Source organism: Dipodomys ordii, unplaced genomic scaffold (genome assembly GCF_000151885.1).
Source record: "Dipodomys ordii isolate 6190 unplaced genomic scaffold, Dord_2.0 Scaffold59, whole genome shotgun sequence".
NCBI lineage: Eukaryota > Metazoa > Chordata > Mammalia > Rodentia > Heteromyidae > Dipodomys > Dipodomys ordii.
Genome location: NW_012267275.1, coordinates 2,882,429 through 2,902,779, shown reverse-complemented (window position 1 = coordinate 2,902,779; position 20,351 = coordinate 2,882,429). Strand labels below are relative to the sequence as shown.

The window sequence follows — 20,351 nt, the reverse complement described above, 5'->3', positions numbered from 1 at the left end:
GAATCCTGTTTGATCATAATGTATGATTTTTTTTAAGGAATTGTTGAAGTGGATTGGCCAGAATTTTGTTGAGAAATTTGCTTCAGTGTTCATCAAAGAAATGGGTCTATAGTTCTCTTTCTTTGATGAATCCCTGGCTGGTTTTGGGATAGGTTATGATGGCTTCATAGGAAGAGTTTGGTAGTGAATTTTTGCTTTCAATTTCATTGAAGAGTTGGAAGAGTATTGGTGTGAGTTCTGCTTTGAAGGCCTTGTAGAATTCAACTGTAAGTCCATCCAGTCCTGGGCTTTTCTTGGGTGGGAGGTCTCTTACTGCTATTTCTATTTTGATGCTTGATATGAGTCTATTAAGTTGGTTTAAATCTTCTTGGTTTATTTGGAGCATATCAATATTTGCTAGAAATTCTTCCATTTCTTCCAAATTCTCAAATTTGTTAGCATAAAGATTTGAGAAGTATTCCCTTAAAATGTTCTGAATCTTGGTTATTTCTGTGATGATGTTTCCATTCTCATCTATGATTTTGTTTATTTGGGTGTGTTCTCTTCTTTTTTGGTAAGATTTGTTAAGGGTATGTCAATTTATTAAATTTTTTTGAAGAACCAACTCTTTGTTGATAATTTCAATGGTTTTTTTTGGACGCTAATTCACTTAATTCTGGTTTAATTTTAATTATTTGTTTCCTTCTACCGGATTGGGGTTTGGCTTGTTGCTTTTTGCAAGGAGCTTCAGGTGCATTAAATTGTTGGTGTGAGATTTCTCCCAATTTTTTGATGTAGGAACTCAGAGCTATACATTTTCCTTTGAGTACTGCCTTTGCTGTCTTCCAAAGATAGCTGGTAATTTGTGTGTGCATTTTTGCTAAATATCAAGAACATTTGAATTTCCTTTCTAATCTCTTCCATGACACTCTGGTGGTTCAACAGTGTGTTGTTCAGTCTCCATGTGTTACGGGATTTCTTTGGTGGTTTTTGGTGTTGAATTCTAATTTTATTCCCTTGTGGACTGAGGAATGCAGGGAATAAAGTCAATGTTTCTGAGTTTGGACAGATGTGTTTTGTGGTCTATTTAGAGAACGCTCCATGTGCTGCCGAGAAGAATGTGTAATCTGATGATGCTGGGTGAAATATTCTGTCGATGTCTCTTAAGTCTATTTGGTCTATGCAGTTGTTTAGAGCTGAGGTTTGAGTTTTTGCCAGGTTGATCTATCCAGTGGGGAGAGTGGTGTGTTAAAGTCACCTACAATCAATGTCTTTGAATCTATGTGTGATTTTAGAGAAAGTAGTGTTTCTTGGGTAAATTTGGGTGCTTCGGTATTTGGTGAATAAATATTTAGAATTATATATCCTTCAGTTAGAGATAGCCTTTTTATTAGTATGTAATGTCCTTCTGTATCTCTTCTCACTAATTTTAATTTGAAGTCTATTTTATCTGATATTAGGATTTCAGCTCCTTCCTGTTTATGGGGGCTGTTTGCTTGGTAGATTTTGTTCCAGCCTTTCACTTTCAGAATATGTTTTTGTGGGCAAAGTGTGTCTCTTGAATGCAGCAGATAGAAGGATCTTGCTTTTTGATCCAACTAGACAATTTATGTCATTTAATTGGAGAATTAAGTCCATTAATATTGAGAGTTAGGATTGAGAGGTGTTTGGTAGTTCCTGCCATGTTATCCACCTTCTTAGGGTCTGTGCCTACTGGGTTCTTCCTATGATTATTTAATTTTATGTTTGGGGGTCATTTCTCTCACTTTATCCTGCTCTTGTTGGTTTTCTATCACACCTCCAACTCTTTGCTGCAGTTATTCTTCATACATTTTTCTTGGGTCCGTCTTGGACCATGTTTCTCCTATCTGTCCCTTCTGTGTAGCTGAAGTGACAGGCATGTGCCACCTTATTTACTGATATGAAATATCTGATCTGATATTTTGTCTGATCTGACCTCAAGGTGTGATCTTCCTGATCTCTACCTCTTGAGTAGCTGGTATTACAGATATTGCCCACTGTCCATACAGTTAGACTTATTTTAGACTTATTTTACTACTTTCAAGCTCAATTCCACTTAATTATAACATGCTTTTTTACTATTTCAGTTCTTTGAAATTTGTGATTTACTTTATGTTCCAACATGTGGTCAGTTTTGCCAATGTACTTGCAAAGAATGTACATTTTGCAATTATTGACTGTAATCTTCTCAATAGGTAATTTAAATCAAGGTTATCAATAATTAAATTAAAAAACATTAGAAGAGATAGGTGAGCTTGTTATAGTATTGAATCTGACTGTGCTAAACAAAAATCCTGTACAATTCTCCTCCTTTTCTGTTATTAGTGGCTGGCACAGGTCTATCAATCCCAAGGAATGATGAGTGCTGCAGAGATGTGTTACAGAAAGAGTCTACAAGTGGCATCCCAACAGGGCAGTTGGAGTGGGAAGCTCTCAAGTCTGTTGAAACTAGCACTGCTTGCATTAGAAGTGTGTATGGTAAGGTAATGTTTTAATTATCATCTTAAAACTTGACTGGTTCCTATTTTTTAATATGAAAACAACATTCTACATAGTATAATTCTGGAATTTCTATTGTTTCATTGTCTTCTGTTGTGGCCTCTTGGTAAGCTTTGTATTTTGGGTTCTTGAGAGAGTTATGAGTAGCATAAATCCATAGACTGCTGCAGAATATCATAACTAAGTCCCTAAGATGGTAATTTTAAAAGCTGAAATATAACAGAATATACATTTTTATTTCTTTGGATTTAAGTAAGAATTGAACTCTATTACTTATCTGTGACAAAGATGCTAATATTTAACATGCTAGTTTTTTCCTTAATCTGACTTTTTAAAGAGGAATTTCTAGAGACTTGCAATTTGGCATCTTATTTTCTGGTATCAATTTATATATATTAATCAGAAAGTCTATGCACTGGTAGGGAAAATTAACACATGTTTAAGTGGTGTGAGGTCAAGTTGCAGAGCAGTATTTATGGCATATACTAGGTGTACTTTAGCACACACACATATACTTATACACTTATAAACATACAGAAATATATAGTCAAATGGAAACGTGCATAAGAAATGTGATGATAGTTACCTTGGATAAAGGATTGAGTCTTTTAAGAGATGATATAAGAAAAAATTTCTTTTCCTATCTTTTGATAATATTTGAATTTCTCATCCTATTTATATTTTGTAATTAAAAGCTAAGTTGTCAGTGGGTGCCAGTAGTTCACACCTGTAATTGTAACTACTCAGGAGGCTAATAAGTGATTATTGTGGTTTAAAACCATTCCATCAGGAAATTCTGTGAAATTTTTATTTTTAATTAACCATCAAAAAAGCCAGAAGATGAGGCAGTGGCTCAAGTGGTAAGAGTGCTAGCAAAAAAAAAAGCTCCGTGACACAGCATCCTGGCCTTGAGTTCTAATCAAGCCTCATGAATGCCACCAAAAAAAAAAAAAAAGGAAAGAGGGCCTGAAATTACTGTTGCCTTAGTAATTCATTCTTTAGGTATTTTGACAAATCAATATTAAGAACAGAATTGTTTTGGCTTTGGTACCATCACTGTAGGTCTTTAAGAACAGATGGAAACCACACATAGTGCCATAATGTATCCAATGTATCCTTGAATATGTGAACCCAAGAAGAAGATACTCCTTTAGCCTAACTTAATATTTGTTATTTATAGAATCATTTGGACTTTTAGTGCTAGGAATTAAATCTGACCTGGAATTTAAAAAATAGCAAACACATATAGCACTTAGTTTGTGCTAGATACAGCTAGATTGAGTGCTTTATACAATCACTTGTTACACTAACCCTGGTTTACAGATGAGGAAACTAGCTTGTAGCTTAGTAATTCCCACATACACCTGCCCCCACCCCATACCAGTCCTGTCACACACAAAAATATACCTTCTCTTTATTGCTATTTAGTTACCGATTATTAATTACCATTTATTACCAATTAATTACTACCCATTGAACCACTTGGAGCTTTTCTTTTTCTTTTTCTTTCTTTCTTTTTTAAATTTTTTTTGCAAGTGCCAGGGCTTGAACTCTGGGCTGGGGCACTGCCTCTGAGTTTCTTTTGCTCAAGGCTAGCACTCTACCACTTGAGCCACAGCATCACTTCCAGCTTTTTCTGTTTATGTGATACTGAGCAATCGAACCTAGGCCTTCATGCATGCAAGGCAAGCACTATTCCCAACCCCTTTGCTTCTTTATTTGTGCTAATGTAGATAAGCAAACTGATTTTGCCTTTTGTGGGATTGTTATCCACATCAAAATGAAGTAGCTTTTATAAATGTCTTTATAAGGGCTGGGAAGGTGGCTCAGTGGTAGAGCACTTGCCTTGCATGCATGAAGCCCTGGGTTCGATTCCTCAGCACCACATAAGAAAAAAGCCGGAAGTGGCGCTGTGGCTCAAGTGGTAGAGCGCTAGCCTTGAGCTGAAGAGCTGAGGGCCAGTGCCCAGGCCCAGAGTTCAGGCCCCATGACTGGACCCAAAATAAACAAATAAATAAATAAATGTCTATAAACTTTAAAGCAATATTCAAGTCTAATGTGTTCTTGTTAAAAAAAATTGAAATTAAGTAGTTGCTATAAAAGAATAAAGGGGATGTCATATTTCTGTAGTAAACAGTTAATAGTGTGAGGAGAGGTACATTAAAATTATCATATTTACAACAGACTGTGTGTATATGTGAAGATATTAAATACCAGTTTCCAAAATTAGATCAGATGAAGATAGTGATTTTTAAAATTATACTTTTCTTTTTTTATTGTGAAAATACTGTACAGAGGGGTTACAATTACAACTTTTATTTTCTTTCAGTAGTTTTACAAGGGGGTTAATATTCAACAAATCAGTTTATAATTATGATGTTTTACAATGACATCTTGATTGAGGTCACCTATTTCATCATTCTCCCTGTTTCTCCCAGCCCACCACTTCCTCTCAGTTTTCCTTGCTTCATTCACTATGCATTGAATATTATAACTGCATTCTCCCTCCTTTCTTCTCTTAATTCATCTGTCCCTTCACCTTGACCTTCCCCAACATCTTTCAAGTGCCAGTTTTCTGGAATTAATTTTGTTGGACTATGAGTTCATTTTTTTAAGAAATTACATCATCAGAATTCTCCCCAGCAAATACCATTCTTCAGTGTTTGTGTACAGTTGCATGTGTTCACTTGTATATTTATAAATTAAATGTAGCTTCCACATACGAGAAAAATATATGTATCTGTTGTCTCTCTGGACCTGATTTCATTTAACATAATCTTTTTCAGTACATTCATTTCTTTGCAAATGATATAATAATCATTCTTCCTAATGAATGAGTAAAATTTAATTGTGTATAAATACACATTTTCTTGAACAATTTGTCTTTGGAGGGACATCTGATATGTTTTCACACCTTGGCTGTTGTGAATAGTGCAGCAACAAACATGGTGGTATGTGGCAATATTGTATCCTACTTGGGGTACAGATTTTTGGAAACAGATGAACCTATAAGGCATTAGATAGTTGAAAAAGATTGGGAAGAAATTTCTTTGAATAGAGATATTGTCTCCCCATTTCTACTTGGCCCATTTAAATAGATACACACAGAAGGGCTGCTACCAGAGAGAAAGGAGGGACTTTGATATGTCCTTTTGAGGACTTGAAGGCCCATGTCTAAGAACATACAGCTATGTAGATAATGTTTTTCAGAGGGAGAAGAAGCTCTTAGTCTGAGGTGTGAATATGAAGAAGAGAATTACTAAGCTTTAGCAAGTGACTGCTTGCTTCTTAAGGAGAGTGATTAAGAGTGGAGAATGCCAAAGTAGGCAAGAATATCAGCTGTGTACAGGGAGGAGGGAGTGAAGGAGAGCTGTAGCAGATGGAATCAGCAAGAGTGTTTAGGTCTAGAAATGAGCTTTACCAAGTGTGAGAGGACCACATAGGCATTCTCTTAGATCCTGTGAGCTAGATTTGTCCCAAGAAATGATGCAATATCAGCAGAGGGGAAGTTAGAGTTTTCCAAAATGATAGAGGATGTGGAAAATAAATGGAATCGAATGCCTGTGGTCCCTGACTTAAGATGTTCAACTTTGTGTTTTTTAAAAATCTTTAATGGTTCTAAGTATTCAGCAAAACTTCAAGGAGGAAGGATGTGGTAGCTCACATTTGTAATCCCAAGTACGTAGGAGGTGGAGATGGAAGGTCATGGTACCAGGCTAGCTTCTATAGAAAGTTAGCAGGACACTATGTCAGTAAGCTGGGCATAGTAGTCTGCACTGTAGGTAGCCCCAGCTCTTGCAGAGACCTAGTTAAGAGGATTGCAGTTCAAGGCTAGCTCATGCAAAAGCATAAGATCCAATAGAAAAATAAGCACTCCAAAAAGGATTGGGGACCCAGAATGCAATCCTGAGTTTTTCTGAAAAGAAAACATAGACAAAAAAAAAGAAAAAAAACTCCAATTTTTGCATTTTGATCTCTTCCTGGGCTGGTGGGTGAGGTGCAGTATAATTCTCTCTTGAGCCAATCATGACTTTTGTCCTACCATATGGACATGTGTATAAACAACCAATACTCTATAGTGTGGTAAACCGTAATGTTTTGGTGGATTTAGGTATGTTAAATGCATTCAGACTTGATATTTTCAGGTTATAGTGGGTTTATTCAGACTTAATTCCATCTTAAGTCAACAAGCATCTTTACATTTGCCTAGGTTAGTGAAACTGTAGATGAGGAGAGGCCAGCTTCATGAACATGCATCTCATGGGTTACTCAGGGTTCCGCTTATGGTTTAATGCTCTGGAGCTACCATCTTGAAATTCTTAATTTTTAATCAAAGGGTCCAGTCCTTATATTTTACACTGAGTGGTTTCTTTGGCCCTGAAGATGGATAACTAATAGCCCATGAATGGAGATTTCTGATAATGCCTGTAAGAAAAAAGAGCTTTAAATATTTGTAAGGCCTAAATAGTTTAATGCCACCATGCAATGACACCAAAAGCACAAACTTCTGAAATTCCAGTAGGAGCCCTGAAACTACGATTAGGAAGAAGCAATAGGAACTTTGGAGAACAGAAGCGTCATTCACTGTTACCCATAACCACAGTCTCACCTGGGAGCTAAGGGAGTCAGGAAATGGGTACAGATGTTACCTTTGCATGAAGATTGAAATGTTGAAAAGTAGATGTGTTTGTGAATGAATGTGAGAAAAATGATTATATGAGTTATGGTGCCTACTATAATTTATATTCAGGGACCGAAGTAGGTCTCAAATATACTTTTAAAGAGATGAGGAGACAAAAATAAAGTACATTTGTATCACATTGTTGAGTATGCTTGCTACAAATTGTAATACTTTCTTTTTTCTTTTTATTTATTTATTGTGAAAATACTGTACAGAGGGGTTACAATTACATGGGCAAGATAATGAGTACATTTCTTATCAAGCCTTGTAGCCTCCTCCTTTGTTTCCCCTTCCTATCCCTTCCCATCCTCCCCCCGCCCCCCCAATCCTCTCCTACCCCCCTTACCTTCCTCCCCCCAGCACCATAGTTGTAAAGTTCGTTTTCGACATAACGATTTGTACATCTCATTGTTGCTGATCATCTTTGAGTTAACCTTATAGAATACTCTATATCTTTTTTTTGGTTGGTTGTGGGGCTTGAATTCCAGGCCTGGGCGCTGTCCTTGAGCTCCTCAGCTCAGGGCTAGTACTCTACCCCTTGAGCTACAACACCACTTTGGATTTTCTGGTGGTTTTGGAGATAAGAGTGTCATGGATTTTCCTGCCTGGGCTGGATTTGAATTTAGATGCTCAGATCTCAGTCTCCTGAGTAGCTACGATTACAGTCGTGAGCCACCAGCACCCAGGTCTATACTATTTCTTAGAATTTATAGAGTACATTATTAAAAACATCAGTGGGAATTTTGTGCTAGTTTTTATAAATGTGTTAGAAATAATTTTATTAATATGTTCCTTTCCTTATTTTCTTTGTTAGATATAGTTGTTATCACTGCTTGCATATTTACAGGAGATGCTTAATAACCTCTGATCTCCCTTTTTGTATTGATTAAATTTCTTCCTTGATCACACAAACTATTGTTGCCTATTCAGCACTCAAGAATACTGCTCTGTTTTTTCTTAAAATGTAATGGTTGAAATGGACTATGTATTGATTTGCTATCAACGTTATTAAAATGTGAAATGGACTATATGTTTTTATATTGTATTGACTTTTTAAAAATGTATTGTGGATACCTTGTATTTAATCAAAATCTTGGTTACAATCTGGATATTTAATGAAAAAAAATCTTAGCGCATATTTTTCTTCTTGGGTTTATTTACCAAGTACTTTTAGTTGATAGGCCTGACAAAATACCTAAGCATTTTATTTTTGAATCTTATTTTTGAATCGGTGCATATTGTAACATGATGCATATTACCATTGTAGCTAAATGCATGAAAATTTTTTGTAAGGTGTAATATTTCCAGGTTTTCTATATTATTAACTTTAATCTACTTTTTTCTGTCTGCTAAGCTTTACACTGTATATTGTGATTTTATTAAAATGCTCAGGGATGTGGCATGTTCCTAACTACTCAGAAGGTAGAGATAAGATTTTTGGTTCAAGGCAAGCTTTGGCAAAAAAAAAAAAAAAACAACCAATAAAACAAAAAAACAACTTATACCTTATCTGAAAAACAAAAGGATTGGGGGCATGGCTCAAGTGGTAAGGGCCCCAAGTTTAATCTCATACTGAAAAAAAAGTTCTAGTTCAAAATTTCTTGTCAGATATTCTTGAAAATACTTTACAGTTGTAATCACCATTAGAAAGAATCAGTTGTGTTAAATTGAGTTTCATGTATTTGGTAGACTAAAAACTTAACTAGCTGATTAATTTTATTTCCCTGTGTAGTGTAATAGAAAAAAAAATCACTATTTTAGTGTTCTGAAACAGTATCTCCTTCTTGAGATCTTCCTTTATCTCAGTTTAACCTGTTTTGAACCTGTTTTGTAGCTCCTTAAAGGGAGGGATCAGATTCCAAATCCTTTTTTAGTAATTATGTTTCTTGTAACATTTGTATGGTGTTTTAAACAAGTAGAACAGCAATAAATGAAGGTAATTGCGTTTTAAAGAAAGTATGTCAAGACTTTGAGTTAATGTATATCTTATGTATTTACAGGCTAATATTTCTAGTGATCACTGGCCATCTCTAGTTCAAGAAGCTACAACTGAGGCCATGAAACTTTGCTTTTGTCCATTGGCTGTCCTTCTGCAAGCTTTATTACAGTTCAACCTCAAAATGGGGGCAAGGTATAAGAATCAATTTTTTTTCTATTTTTTAACTTCTTTAGTTAAAGCCTTTAGGAAAAATCCAGGAAAGAGTTATAATAAGTTTAACAAACTAGTTTAACAAGCTTTGGGATTATTCTGATGTCTCTGGAACATCTGATTCCAGTAATGTAGTGAGGGAGATAACATTGCATATTTGTTTAACAAAACATTTGGTACACAGATTTAAATATGAGAGGTTTGGCCTGATAATGCTTCAACTGAAGAAAGTCTTGGGAATTTTTTTCCTTTGCTGTTTGAGGATGAGTGAGCAATGTGAAGAGCATTCCCAAAACAGACAAAACAACAGGAGAAACCCAACTTCAGGGTTATATTAATACAAGTTCTTGTTAGTGTAATGCACCATAGAAGAAATAATACATATTAAAAAGATAAGCATTGAAGTATAATATGGCTTCCTATTTAGAAAAGCTGCTCATACTAAATTGTAGCAATATTTTATTGGAGATTGAAATAGAGTCAAAATGAATGTGAAGAAAATAAGAGCATATTAATATTCTTATTACCATCTAGTTCTACCAACAAAGCAATAATTTAGGAATAAATATAATAGGCATTACTGAACTAGAGCAAAAAAAATTCAAGATAGAGATGAAGGTAGAATTAAGACTATGGATAATCAGGAAGCCCAGCACAATTTATTAATATTTATTTATAGACATCTTTTGTGTGAGAAATTCACCAAGGAATGTTTTAGTTTATGATCATTCTAATGAAGTCTTTCTGCTGATGCACATTATGAGTGATAGAGCTCCCTTCTCCCATAATACTGTCAACACCTCCCATAATTTTTTTTGTCCCATAATTTGTAACAGTTTCCAAAACAGGCCAAATTAAGTGTGCAGTGTAAGAAATGGAGCATTTATTGTGTATTCTCTGTGCAGAAGCTTTTTTAAGGCAAGTTCTTTAGTTCTTTCCTCAGACCAGTTGTTACTTATAAGATCCTTCTATCTGGTCACTGTGAAGTTCCTATTATTTATGTTGTTTCCACTGTTACAGAAGTTTTGAGTCACAGGTGTTTGTAAATTAGAAATGAAAACATCATCACTGTAAATCAGCCTATTATACAAGCTTATATATTGTATATATGTCACAGTTGTATTATTGGCTGCCTGACTGGTTATTCAATTGAGTTTTCTGCCTGCTTTCAAAAGATTAGAGAAATATTCATGAAATATAGGAATTGTCTTTGTTCTGCTTGGAATAACACTTAATTTGCTTAGTGTCAGAAGTAATGAATGGCTAGCTAATAAAGTCGTGACTATTAAATAGATCATGTGTATAAAACACTTAGCGTAGTACCTAGTATATAATAAATATTTAATGAGCACTTACTATTATTCTTACAATAAAAATTATGAAGTAATCAGGTAACACATCTGCAAAATGTATGTGTATATAAAATAGAATATAGTATATAAAATACCTCATGTCAGTTTATATGCTTTGAACTCAATGTAAATGTCTTTTCTTCCAGAGAGACACGACGCCTTTTGGAGAGAGTGGTGTATCAGCCTGGATATCCCAAATCTATTGTTTCAACTGCACGTTGGTACCTATTGAGACACCTGTATGCCAAAAACGACTATGAGCTCATTGATGTAAGGCATTGAGTTTATTTAAAATATTTCATCTTAGACTAAGGGGTTTAGAGTTACTATGTTATTCAAAATTATTCCCTTTTAAGGCTGATTTTAAATAATGAGTCTCATAATTCTTTGTCCAACAAAATACTACAATTATGATTTGTTGTAACTATTAAAAGCAGAGAAATGATTATGTACAGGTATGTGATGTGAAGTCAAGGCTTTTCCTTCCTACTCAGCTTTCTTTCTCATGGTTGACATTCTACTACTAAGCTAAGCTTGCTGGTTAGTTGAAAACGGAATCTCTAACTTTTCTATCTGAGCTGCCTCCAGATCTTAGCCTCCTGGGTAATAGGATTACAGTCACGAGCTCCTAATGTCATCATTTTGTTATAAAATTCCCTTTTGGTATTAGAAGCTAGAGTTCTTTGATATAAATAACAGAACTTTAACAGTTCTGTTTAAAAATAGTATAGTCCAAGCAAGGTGGCTCTTGCCTATAATTTCAGCTACTCAGGAGGCAGAGCTTGAGATGGTCTCGGTTCAAGGCCAGCTGGGGAAAAAGTTACCAAGACCCCATCTCGGCCAATAAACTAGGCATGATCATTTGTGTCTGCAATACTATATGTAGGAAGCATAAGGGGATTAAGACTAGAGACTAAACATGGCAAAAACATAAGACCCCCTGCAAAAAATAAAGCAAAAAAGAAGAATGTGGATCAAATGCCAATATTGCAGAAAGAAAAAGCTGTTTTCTCGATACATTTATATGGCGTAGTTGTACTGATTTTCTTTGATCATAACTATTTCAGACCTAGAATCTAAACTAACAGTAAGTATTGAGGAAAGAGAGCATTGCTTTAAAACCTTGGAATCACGCACGGTCAGTTATGATGTTCTCCATAGTTGGATACTAACTATAGGTGGTAGTTTAGTGTTCTTGATTTTTTTTTTCTTGTAGTAAATGTAAAGGGTTTATAGCCATCCTCATATACTTCTTTATAAGCTTCCTTAAGTGAAAGTACAGTAAAATTTTAATAAGCTTGTCTAATTTGCAGGTTTGTTTTTTTTATGGGGGCAGAGGGGACATGGGGTGCCAGTCCTGGGGCTTGAACTAAGGGCCTAGGCACTGCCCCTGAGCTTTTTTTTTGTTCAAGGCTAGTACTCTTATTACTGAGCCATAGCTCCACTTCCAGTTTTCTGGTGGTTAATTGGAGATTAGAGTCTTACAGATTTTTCTGCCCAGGCTGGCTTTGAACTGTGGCCGTCAGATCACAGCCTCCTACATAGCTAGGATTGTTGGTGTGAACAAACAACATTCAGCTTAATTTGCAACATTTTATTGTAAACCAGAAAGAACATGGCAAATTTACAAGTCAGATATGCTGAGGTTTTAAGAAGCTGAGAGGTGTTGAGCTAAAGTGCTATAGGTAGTTCACATGCATCTTGAGAGCAGGGTGCCTAAGGATGTCCTGCTTCAGAGTTATCTTTTCAAGGATATTTGTAGAGTGAACAGAGCCATAATGCAATTCCTCCTAGGAGACAGATAATGCATTACTTAGCTACATTAAACTGCCCACTATAAAAGAATGCCCAGGCTCAGGGTTTCCATCTGCACAGATGAGAACTTGTGTGTCCATCTGGAAATCCTGGGTCTTTTGAAAACATTATGAAATTGTGACAAGGTTTTTCTTGTTACCTAGCAAGTAAAACAAAATCTCAGACTTTTCACAGTACGTGACAGTGAACAACCAAAAAATATTTTAGCAAGTGTTAGTAATTAAATGATCAGTTAGGATTGAATCTCCTAATTTGTGTAAATTTGTAAAAAAAAAAAAAAGTAATGGTAAGATTCTTGATAACAGCCATCTTAAGCTGTGGCTTTAATTGAAGCAATGCCATGTGGATAGTTCTATACATAAAGTAGTCATTTTAAGAAGGAAGAGGCTTTAGAAACCTTTAACTTTTTCTTTTTGATATTTGTATTATAAGTAGTTGTACAAAGGAGTTGCCATCCAATAAAGCAGTTTATAAATGCAGAGCATCTTGAAAAATAGTTAATTTTCTGTAGGACTGATAATCAAATGTAAGCATCTGTACTAATATTGTTTATATTAGCTTTGAACAATTTATTTCCGCAAACGCATCTGAAAGATTGCTCATAGTTTACCTTTTTTCTGTATTTGATATTGCCTTTTTCAAAGCTGATACCTTTGAAATCTAAATTTAGATATTTTTAATAAAACAATAATTTTCCTGTATGTGATTTCCCACAGGTGTTGGTAAAGAATGCTGAAACTCATAAGGACAGAAGGGCATTGGAACTGAATCAGAAATTGTCCTCCCAATAACAGGAAGCAAAGAAGCAACTGTGAGAATGAAAAAGTGAATCAAGACTTTTCCCCAAAAGAAGCATATTACTCATATTTTAAAACTGATTATAATTATCTATTAGTTTTCTTTTTTGTAGTCGAAAGAAGTTAATGTTCTTAAGTTAGAGATGTAATTTTCCACTAACTTTATCTGATTTTAAACTGAAAATGTCTTTGTTTTAGGAAGTCCATGTGGAAAAGAAAACCATGATTCTCTTTATCTTCTGGACAGATATCTGTAAACCATTATTTTCATATTGCCTGGTGCATAATAGGATATTATTTTTTGGGTTAACCCTTACAATAAAGGCTTGATAAAACTTTTCTAAATAACAAGAAAAAGCATAATTTTCATTTGTTAAAAATAAATTCAAAGATTTAGTTCCTGTGAATTTGGGAGTTCTGTAGATCAACTCATCATGAAATTCAAGTAACCTGTAACCTAACCTGTTTTGTTGCTGTTTCATATCATAGTCTGTTAAAGAAGCACCATAAAATGTTTGTGAGTCTTTGATTGCTAGTGGATATGTTTGTATAGTCAGAACACTCAGGTATGGCTGCATTTGAAAGCATTAATGGACAATTTTAGAAAATAATGCTGATATTTAATTATGCATATAATTCCTCCAATTATGATGAACTTTCTTAAATAAAAAGTGTCTAATTTTCTTTATAGTGTCAATATGAGATGTAATTTCCAAGTTTCAAAGTTTAAAACTTAAAAGCAATTACCTATTTTCTTTAAAGCCTTTTACATAAGGAAACTGGGTTAAAAGTTGCTCACTTGCGCTGGGAATATGGCTTAGTGGTAGAGAGCTTGCCTAGTATGCACGAAGCCCTGGGTTCGATTCCTCAGTACCACATACACAGAAAAAGCCAGAAGTGGCCTTGTGGTTCAAGTAGCAGAGTGCTAGCCTTGACAAAAGGGATAGCACCCAAGCTCTGAGTTCAAACTCCAGGACTGGCAAAAATAAAAAAATTCCTTACTTCGGACTTGTGATTTTAAAAATATCTGTAACATAAACATTTATTATTTAATATACAAAGATACATTGTAATTAATTTGTATATTTGATTTTCCAAACCAGTAGCTCTATAGCATTACTTTCTGAGATAATATGAATTGATAATACTCTCTCTTTAAGTGGCACTTCAGAGATGAAACTATCAAAGTGAACTGCAATCTGGTGTTTCCCAAATTACTCTACACATTACACTCATTCACAGCCATTGCAGTCAGGATCTTCAAAGATGGGATGTCCTATGTAGGACTCTACTTAAGAAATTCTAATGTTTCTTCTGATTTGTGAACCACTGGATTTACCGTAATACGGTGATTCTTTTCTTTCTTTAAAAAAATACAGGTATGTCCTCTTTTGCCCATTTCTTCCTTGTCCTCATAACTGTTAGAAAAATATATTTTTTTTTATTGTAAAGATACTGTACAGAGGGGTTACAGTTACAAGAGTAAGTCCATTTCTATAGGAAATGGACTCAGTTCTTTTTCCCCTCCTTTCTTTTTCCCCTATCATCCTTTTCCTCCCTACCTCCAACTTTCCCTCCCCTCCCAAAGTTGTAAAGTTCATTTCAACATAGTGTCTTGTACATCTCATTATTACAATGGGTCATCCTATATCCTTATTTCAACATTTTGTTATTTCCCTTCCCCTCCCCAAATTAGAAAAATGTATATACAAGATGCAGGACACCAGAATCAAATAACATTGACATCAGGGGTTGTACCATGGGGGAAGAACTTACAAAGAAAAAAAAAATCACACATAGTACATTATAAGTACATTAAAAAGAACAGCAAAGATAAAACCTCTGTGTCCCTATCTTGGGGTTCATTTTGTTTAGCATCAGGTTGTATGGTCATGTACATGGCCTTTTGACCTCTTCTGCTTGTCCTAGACATATACTAGTTATGGCAGATAAGGGAAACCATGGGACCTATGTTTTTTTGTGTCTGGCTTGCTTCACTTAATGTAATTTTTTCCAAGTCTTTCCATTTCCTAACAAATGGGGAGGTTAGACTAATTATTTTTGTAGCCTGGCCTCTACCAGTCACAGATGGACAACACAAGGCTACCTGTGCAGCACAGCACACACAAATAGAGTGTATTGTTTACAAAGCAAAGTTGAGGGCTGGGAAGGTGGCTCAGTGGTAGAGTGCTTGCCTTGCATGCCTGAGGCCCTGGGTTCGATTCCTCAGCAACACATAAGAAAAAGAAAAAAGCCAGATGTGGCGCTGTGGCTCAAGTGGTAGAGCGCTAGCCTTGAGCTGAAGAGCTGAGGGCCAGTGCCCAGGCCCAGAGTTCAGGCCCAAAGACTGGACCCAAAAAAATAAAAAATAAAGAGCAAAGTTGACCTTTGCTTCTGTCAGGTGTCTTTACTCTCATTTTAGTTGCTAATGGATAGAAAACTTACCAGGTACCTCTATGTTGCTTATTGTTGGTGTAGCACTCAGCTTTAGGTTATAAATGGACTTTAAATTTTTAGATTTTTGTTTCATTTTGTTTACACACTTTAAAAAAGATACATTTATGTATCACATACAGGTAATAATAATTTTCCATATAAATATATTTATTCAAAAATTTCTTATGGATGAAATAAGTCAAAAATTTCCTCATTCAGACTATTTTTTTAAATTAGAAATTGTAGTCACTTAAGTTCGCTTACAGTAAAAAGCACATGTAATGTCTAGCTGTCAATGTGCGCTATAAAAATGTCTTTGGCTGACTAGGACATTTTGAATAGCAGTAGTCTAAATTCTAATTATGTAAAATCTATACAATGTTGATGCTAAATTATCTTTAGATCTCAAAATGTTTTGAAATTGGAAAGTTTTGTCTCAAAGAATAGCTATTATTAGTCATTTCAAACTTTTTCTTACTAATTCTGAAATTAGATTGAAAAATAACTGTGTTAATGAATTAACACAGTTAATTCCCTGCATCCTTCCCTGGCAGCGGGGGGGGGGGGAGGAGTTAAAATTAGAATATCCACTAGGCAAGGATTGAATCCATTTTATATCTCTGGACTATAAAATAATTTGCATAGCACAATATAACTTTGCTTCCTTTAAAAAGCTGTTTGGGGCTTCATTTTTAAGCATGTATTTTCCTGTATGTAACACTTACCAGATTATAATTATATTAATTTTCTGGAGATAAGGTAGGTACTAAAAATGCTTGAGGTTTCTGCTTGCAGGTGAGCAGAATAATGGCCGTTAGCTATATTAATGCCCTAGTTCTTTGAACTTGCAAAGACAAAAGAGACTGCAGATGTGCTTGAATGCATAGGCTTGAGATGAGAAAGTACCCTAATTTATCCAGGTAGAACCAAGTTAATCAAAGTCATTAAAAGGGAAGAACGGGAGAGAGTATAAGAGAAAACATAGAAGAGAAGAGAGAGATCTCACTTTTGCTGGTACAAGAGAAAACATAGGAGAAGAGAGAGAGATCTCACTTTTGCTGGTTTTCAAGATAGAGAAAGGGGGCCATCAACCGTAATGAGGGATAGCTTCTAGAAATAGAAACATAACAATAAAAAAAAGGCACACAATCTCCTTTGGAGCCACAAGGAAGGAATAAAGCCCAGTTGACCTTGTGTATATAGCCTGGTGAGATGTGTTGAATTTCTTCCTACAAAACTGATCTACAGAACTGAAAGATAATTTTTATCATACTAAACTACTAAACTTTTGATAATTTGTTATGGCAGCAGTGGACAATAAGTATATTGCTCAGATATATATTGAAAAAGAATACAAATTTCTTTGAGTTTAAGTTTTATAAGAGCACTGAAATTGGGGATCTTTTTTATTGCCAATAGAGAAGTGTAATAAAGAGGAAAAATTACTGAAAATTTTGGTCACTGGAAATATAAATGTTAAAGTTAAAGAAAGTGGGTGTTGATTTCTTTAATAGTTAATATCTTCTTACATACAACATGCTACTTAAAGCACAGGATCTAATCTTTTAAAACTGCATAAATTATACTCATAAAACCTAAACACATTTCAACCTATTTTAGTGCTGAATGAATATGTGACTGAGTATGTACTACCTCCTTAACTTTTCGTTTTTATGTGAATTTGTAAAATCAGAGCCCTAAGCTAGATTTCTAAGTGGCCATATTCTATTGTTCTAATAAAGTAACCAACATTTTCTGTGTCAGAGGTGAACTGAAATCTAGTCCTGAAATAAACTGCTTGCTACACCTGTGAAGCATCAACTGTGGTCTCCATGGAGTAGAAGTCCCTCCTGTGCTTACAAACATTTGTGTGCAACTCAAAAGGATCATATGGTAAAAAGATATAGGGCTGTTACTCTGGAAGGAAAGTAGTCCTAGGTCACAGAATACTTTAATGAGAGCCAGCATCTATAAATGATTAAATCCAATACATCTTCCTGATTCATGTCAAGTACATTTCATATTAAAGCCACCTACATTAAATAAAACATTCACAATGTTTTATAATCCAGTTTCACCATGACTTTATGAGTTTCTACAGCCCTGAATTTTTTTATGCCATTTCCTCCCCCTTTGATCTTCAAAATACAAAGTATAGTCATTACTTATTTTATAGAGAAAAATGCTGCATAATTTAGTATTAGACAATCAGGAGCTTTTCTGGAAAACCACCATACATTAGTTTAAAAGACCCAATCTTAATTGATGTATTCAATTTAATAAAAGCTCTGTTTTCTGTTTTGTTTTAAAGAAAAGCACAAATAGACCGTATACATATGTGATTTGCAGAAGTTTGGAGATGAGTCTGGGAGGCACTCAGGTGATATGGAAAAAAAGACAACAGGTTTTATCTTCTATATGTGTATTCCTGGAAGTACTAATTTATCTTACGTTCGGAACACAGATGTCTCTAGTACAAGATACAAGCCAGATGGTACAGATAGTTGTGTATGTGTGTGTGTAAAGAAGTGAGAGATTAGGCTGAAAGAAAAAAAAATGTTACTAAGAAGGCAAATTTATATTGTTATAAACTGTAAGCAACTCCTGTAGGGTGGAAGTATACTGCTGAATTGTCTGGGATTATTCCTACAGTGTCTCTGAACAAAGGCTATTCATAAGGTTGGATGATTTTTCCAGTAGATTCAGACTAAACATCAACTCATTAGACCCAGATTTACAACAAGAAATGGTGCCTAATTGTGAATATTAAGAAATATGTGGCAGTAATAGATAAGTTTCTGTACTAGTTATTTTTATTGCAAAGCAACTTGATGCTGTACCAGTCAAACATTTGTTTCATTGGAGGAGCATTTTATGCTTAAGGGTGTTTGGGTAGCAGTCATTACCACAGCTTCAGGCAGGGATGGAGTGAAAGTGTCCTGTGCTCCAATTCCTCCTATTGTTTTCACATCATTTTTATAGCCCCATTTTACAGGGGGGAAGGCTCAGAGAGATTAACTTCTTCAATTATTTATGTTCTTAAGCAAGTAGAATCTGCTTCAAAGATAATTCTCCCTGTCATTAAGACTAATTACTGTTATTCAAAGAAATACAAAAAGGCTGAGGTATCTGTAAGGAGGAACTTTGGAAACAGTGTTTCCAAAGAGATAACTGCAAATTTGAACTTGTGTAATGGGAAGGAATATGTTAGATTTTTAAACTTTTTAAAAGCCAATGCCAAAATAAGCTTATTGCTTGATTAATCCTTGGTACCATTATAGCCTTTGGCTTTCTCTGTTTTTGTTTTGTTTTGTTTCATTTTGTTTTATTTGTTTGCTTTTGGCTTTTTGGCTATCAGCTTTCTCTTGGCTCTACCACACTTTGAGTGCCTAGATATTTTCTTGGTTGTGATGGATCTTACTGCAAATCTCTGCAGAGAAGATAGATTTTAACAAGCTCATAGGTGGGCCTGTGTTTTATTTTTTCATTTACTCTTCTACTTGTCCACCCATCTCACATTTCTTGGAGATTTCATGTGATGTCAATGTGTTTAGGTGTTAATGGTGGAATGTGGCATGGAAACTAGAGAGAATCCTTGCTTTGGGTTTCAGGGGTGTGGTTTGTTGAGTGCCCTGTAGGCCCCTTTTACTTGAAGTTCATTCCTAAAGTTGTCTTGTGAACACAGTGCATTAACTTTTTTGAGAACAATTTGCTAGCTGAATACTAATGGCTTTCACTTGGCATAAGGAATACCAGGTTTGCTTTGATCTCACAAGCTCTTATGGAAGTAATATCATTTATTGCACATTGGCATCAGCATTGTATACACAGAACAAATATACATAATTTTATGGTTGTAAGCCTCCCTCTCCTCCAGACTATAGAAAGAAATGCTTTGAAAAATCGAAATAAGTAGTCATTAATACTTTGATCAAAGAGAAATCTGTATTTTTCAGGTTTTTTTTGCTTTTGTTTGCTTCTAGAATTATTGCAGGCCAAGTTTTTTCTTTGTGTGTTTTATTTAATCAGACATAGTAAAAGGATCTTTTAACCTCAAATATTTTTATGTAATGAATCTAAATCCGAGTTAGGTGAAAGAGTACCATGGAACTTGGTTTTCTTTCCCCTTGAAAAGCTCTGTTTCTTTTATTAATCAGAAACATATCAAGGATAGTATCAGATATTAGACACTAATATAATATTAGATGAACTTCATGTGTATATTATATAATGTTTAGGAGATATACATATATATACATATGTAGATAGATATAATGCTTAGGAACAAGTTCAATTCCAGCTCTTTTTAGCAGTGTGGCTTTACATGTTACCTAACCTCTCTAATCTACCTAACAAGCAAGTATCTATCTGCTGAATAGGCTAAATGAATTAATCCATTTAAATTGCTAAGAGTATTTCTAGTTGTTGAAATATATTAATGTTTTGTCTGATTCTTTTAATAGCCACACAGTAGATATAGCATTGTTATCTTCATTTTAAGATAAGGAAGCTGAAGCTATAGTTAAGGGCATATATAAAGTCACCCAGATAGCTGGGGTACTGGCGTTAACCACAGGTTTATTGGTCCTCCAGATTTTTCAGTACAGAAATTGGATTCTGTT

At 34.8% G+C, this 20,351-nt stretch overlaps 1 protein-coding gene across 4 annotated transcripts in view; it reads left to right on the top strand.

Moving 5' to 3' along the window:
- Positions 1–13,977, top strand: part of Ttc37 (tetratricopeptide repeat domain 37) — an 87,668-nt gene extending 73,691 nt beyond the window's left edge. For all 4 annotated transcript variants that reach the window (XM_013022068.1, XM_013022067.1, XM_013022071.1 and 1 more), the window contains exons 38-41: positions 2,326–2,478; positions 9,181–9,311; positions 10,828–10,951; positions 13,213–13,977. In XM_013022068.1, the coding sequence (XP_012877522.1) occupies positions 2,326–2,478; positions 9,181–9,311; positions 10,828–10,951; positions 13,213–13,287 (483 nt within the window). In that variant the 3' untranslated portion in view covers positions 13,288–13,977. The remainder of the gene's footprint in view (positions 1–2,325; positions 2,479–9,180; positions 9,312–10,827; positions 10,952–13,212) is intronic.
- The last annotated feature ends 6,374 nt before the right edge of the window (positions 13,978–20,351 follow it).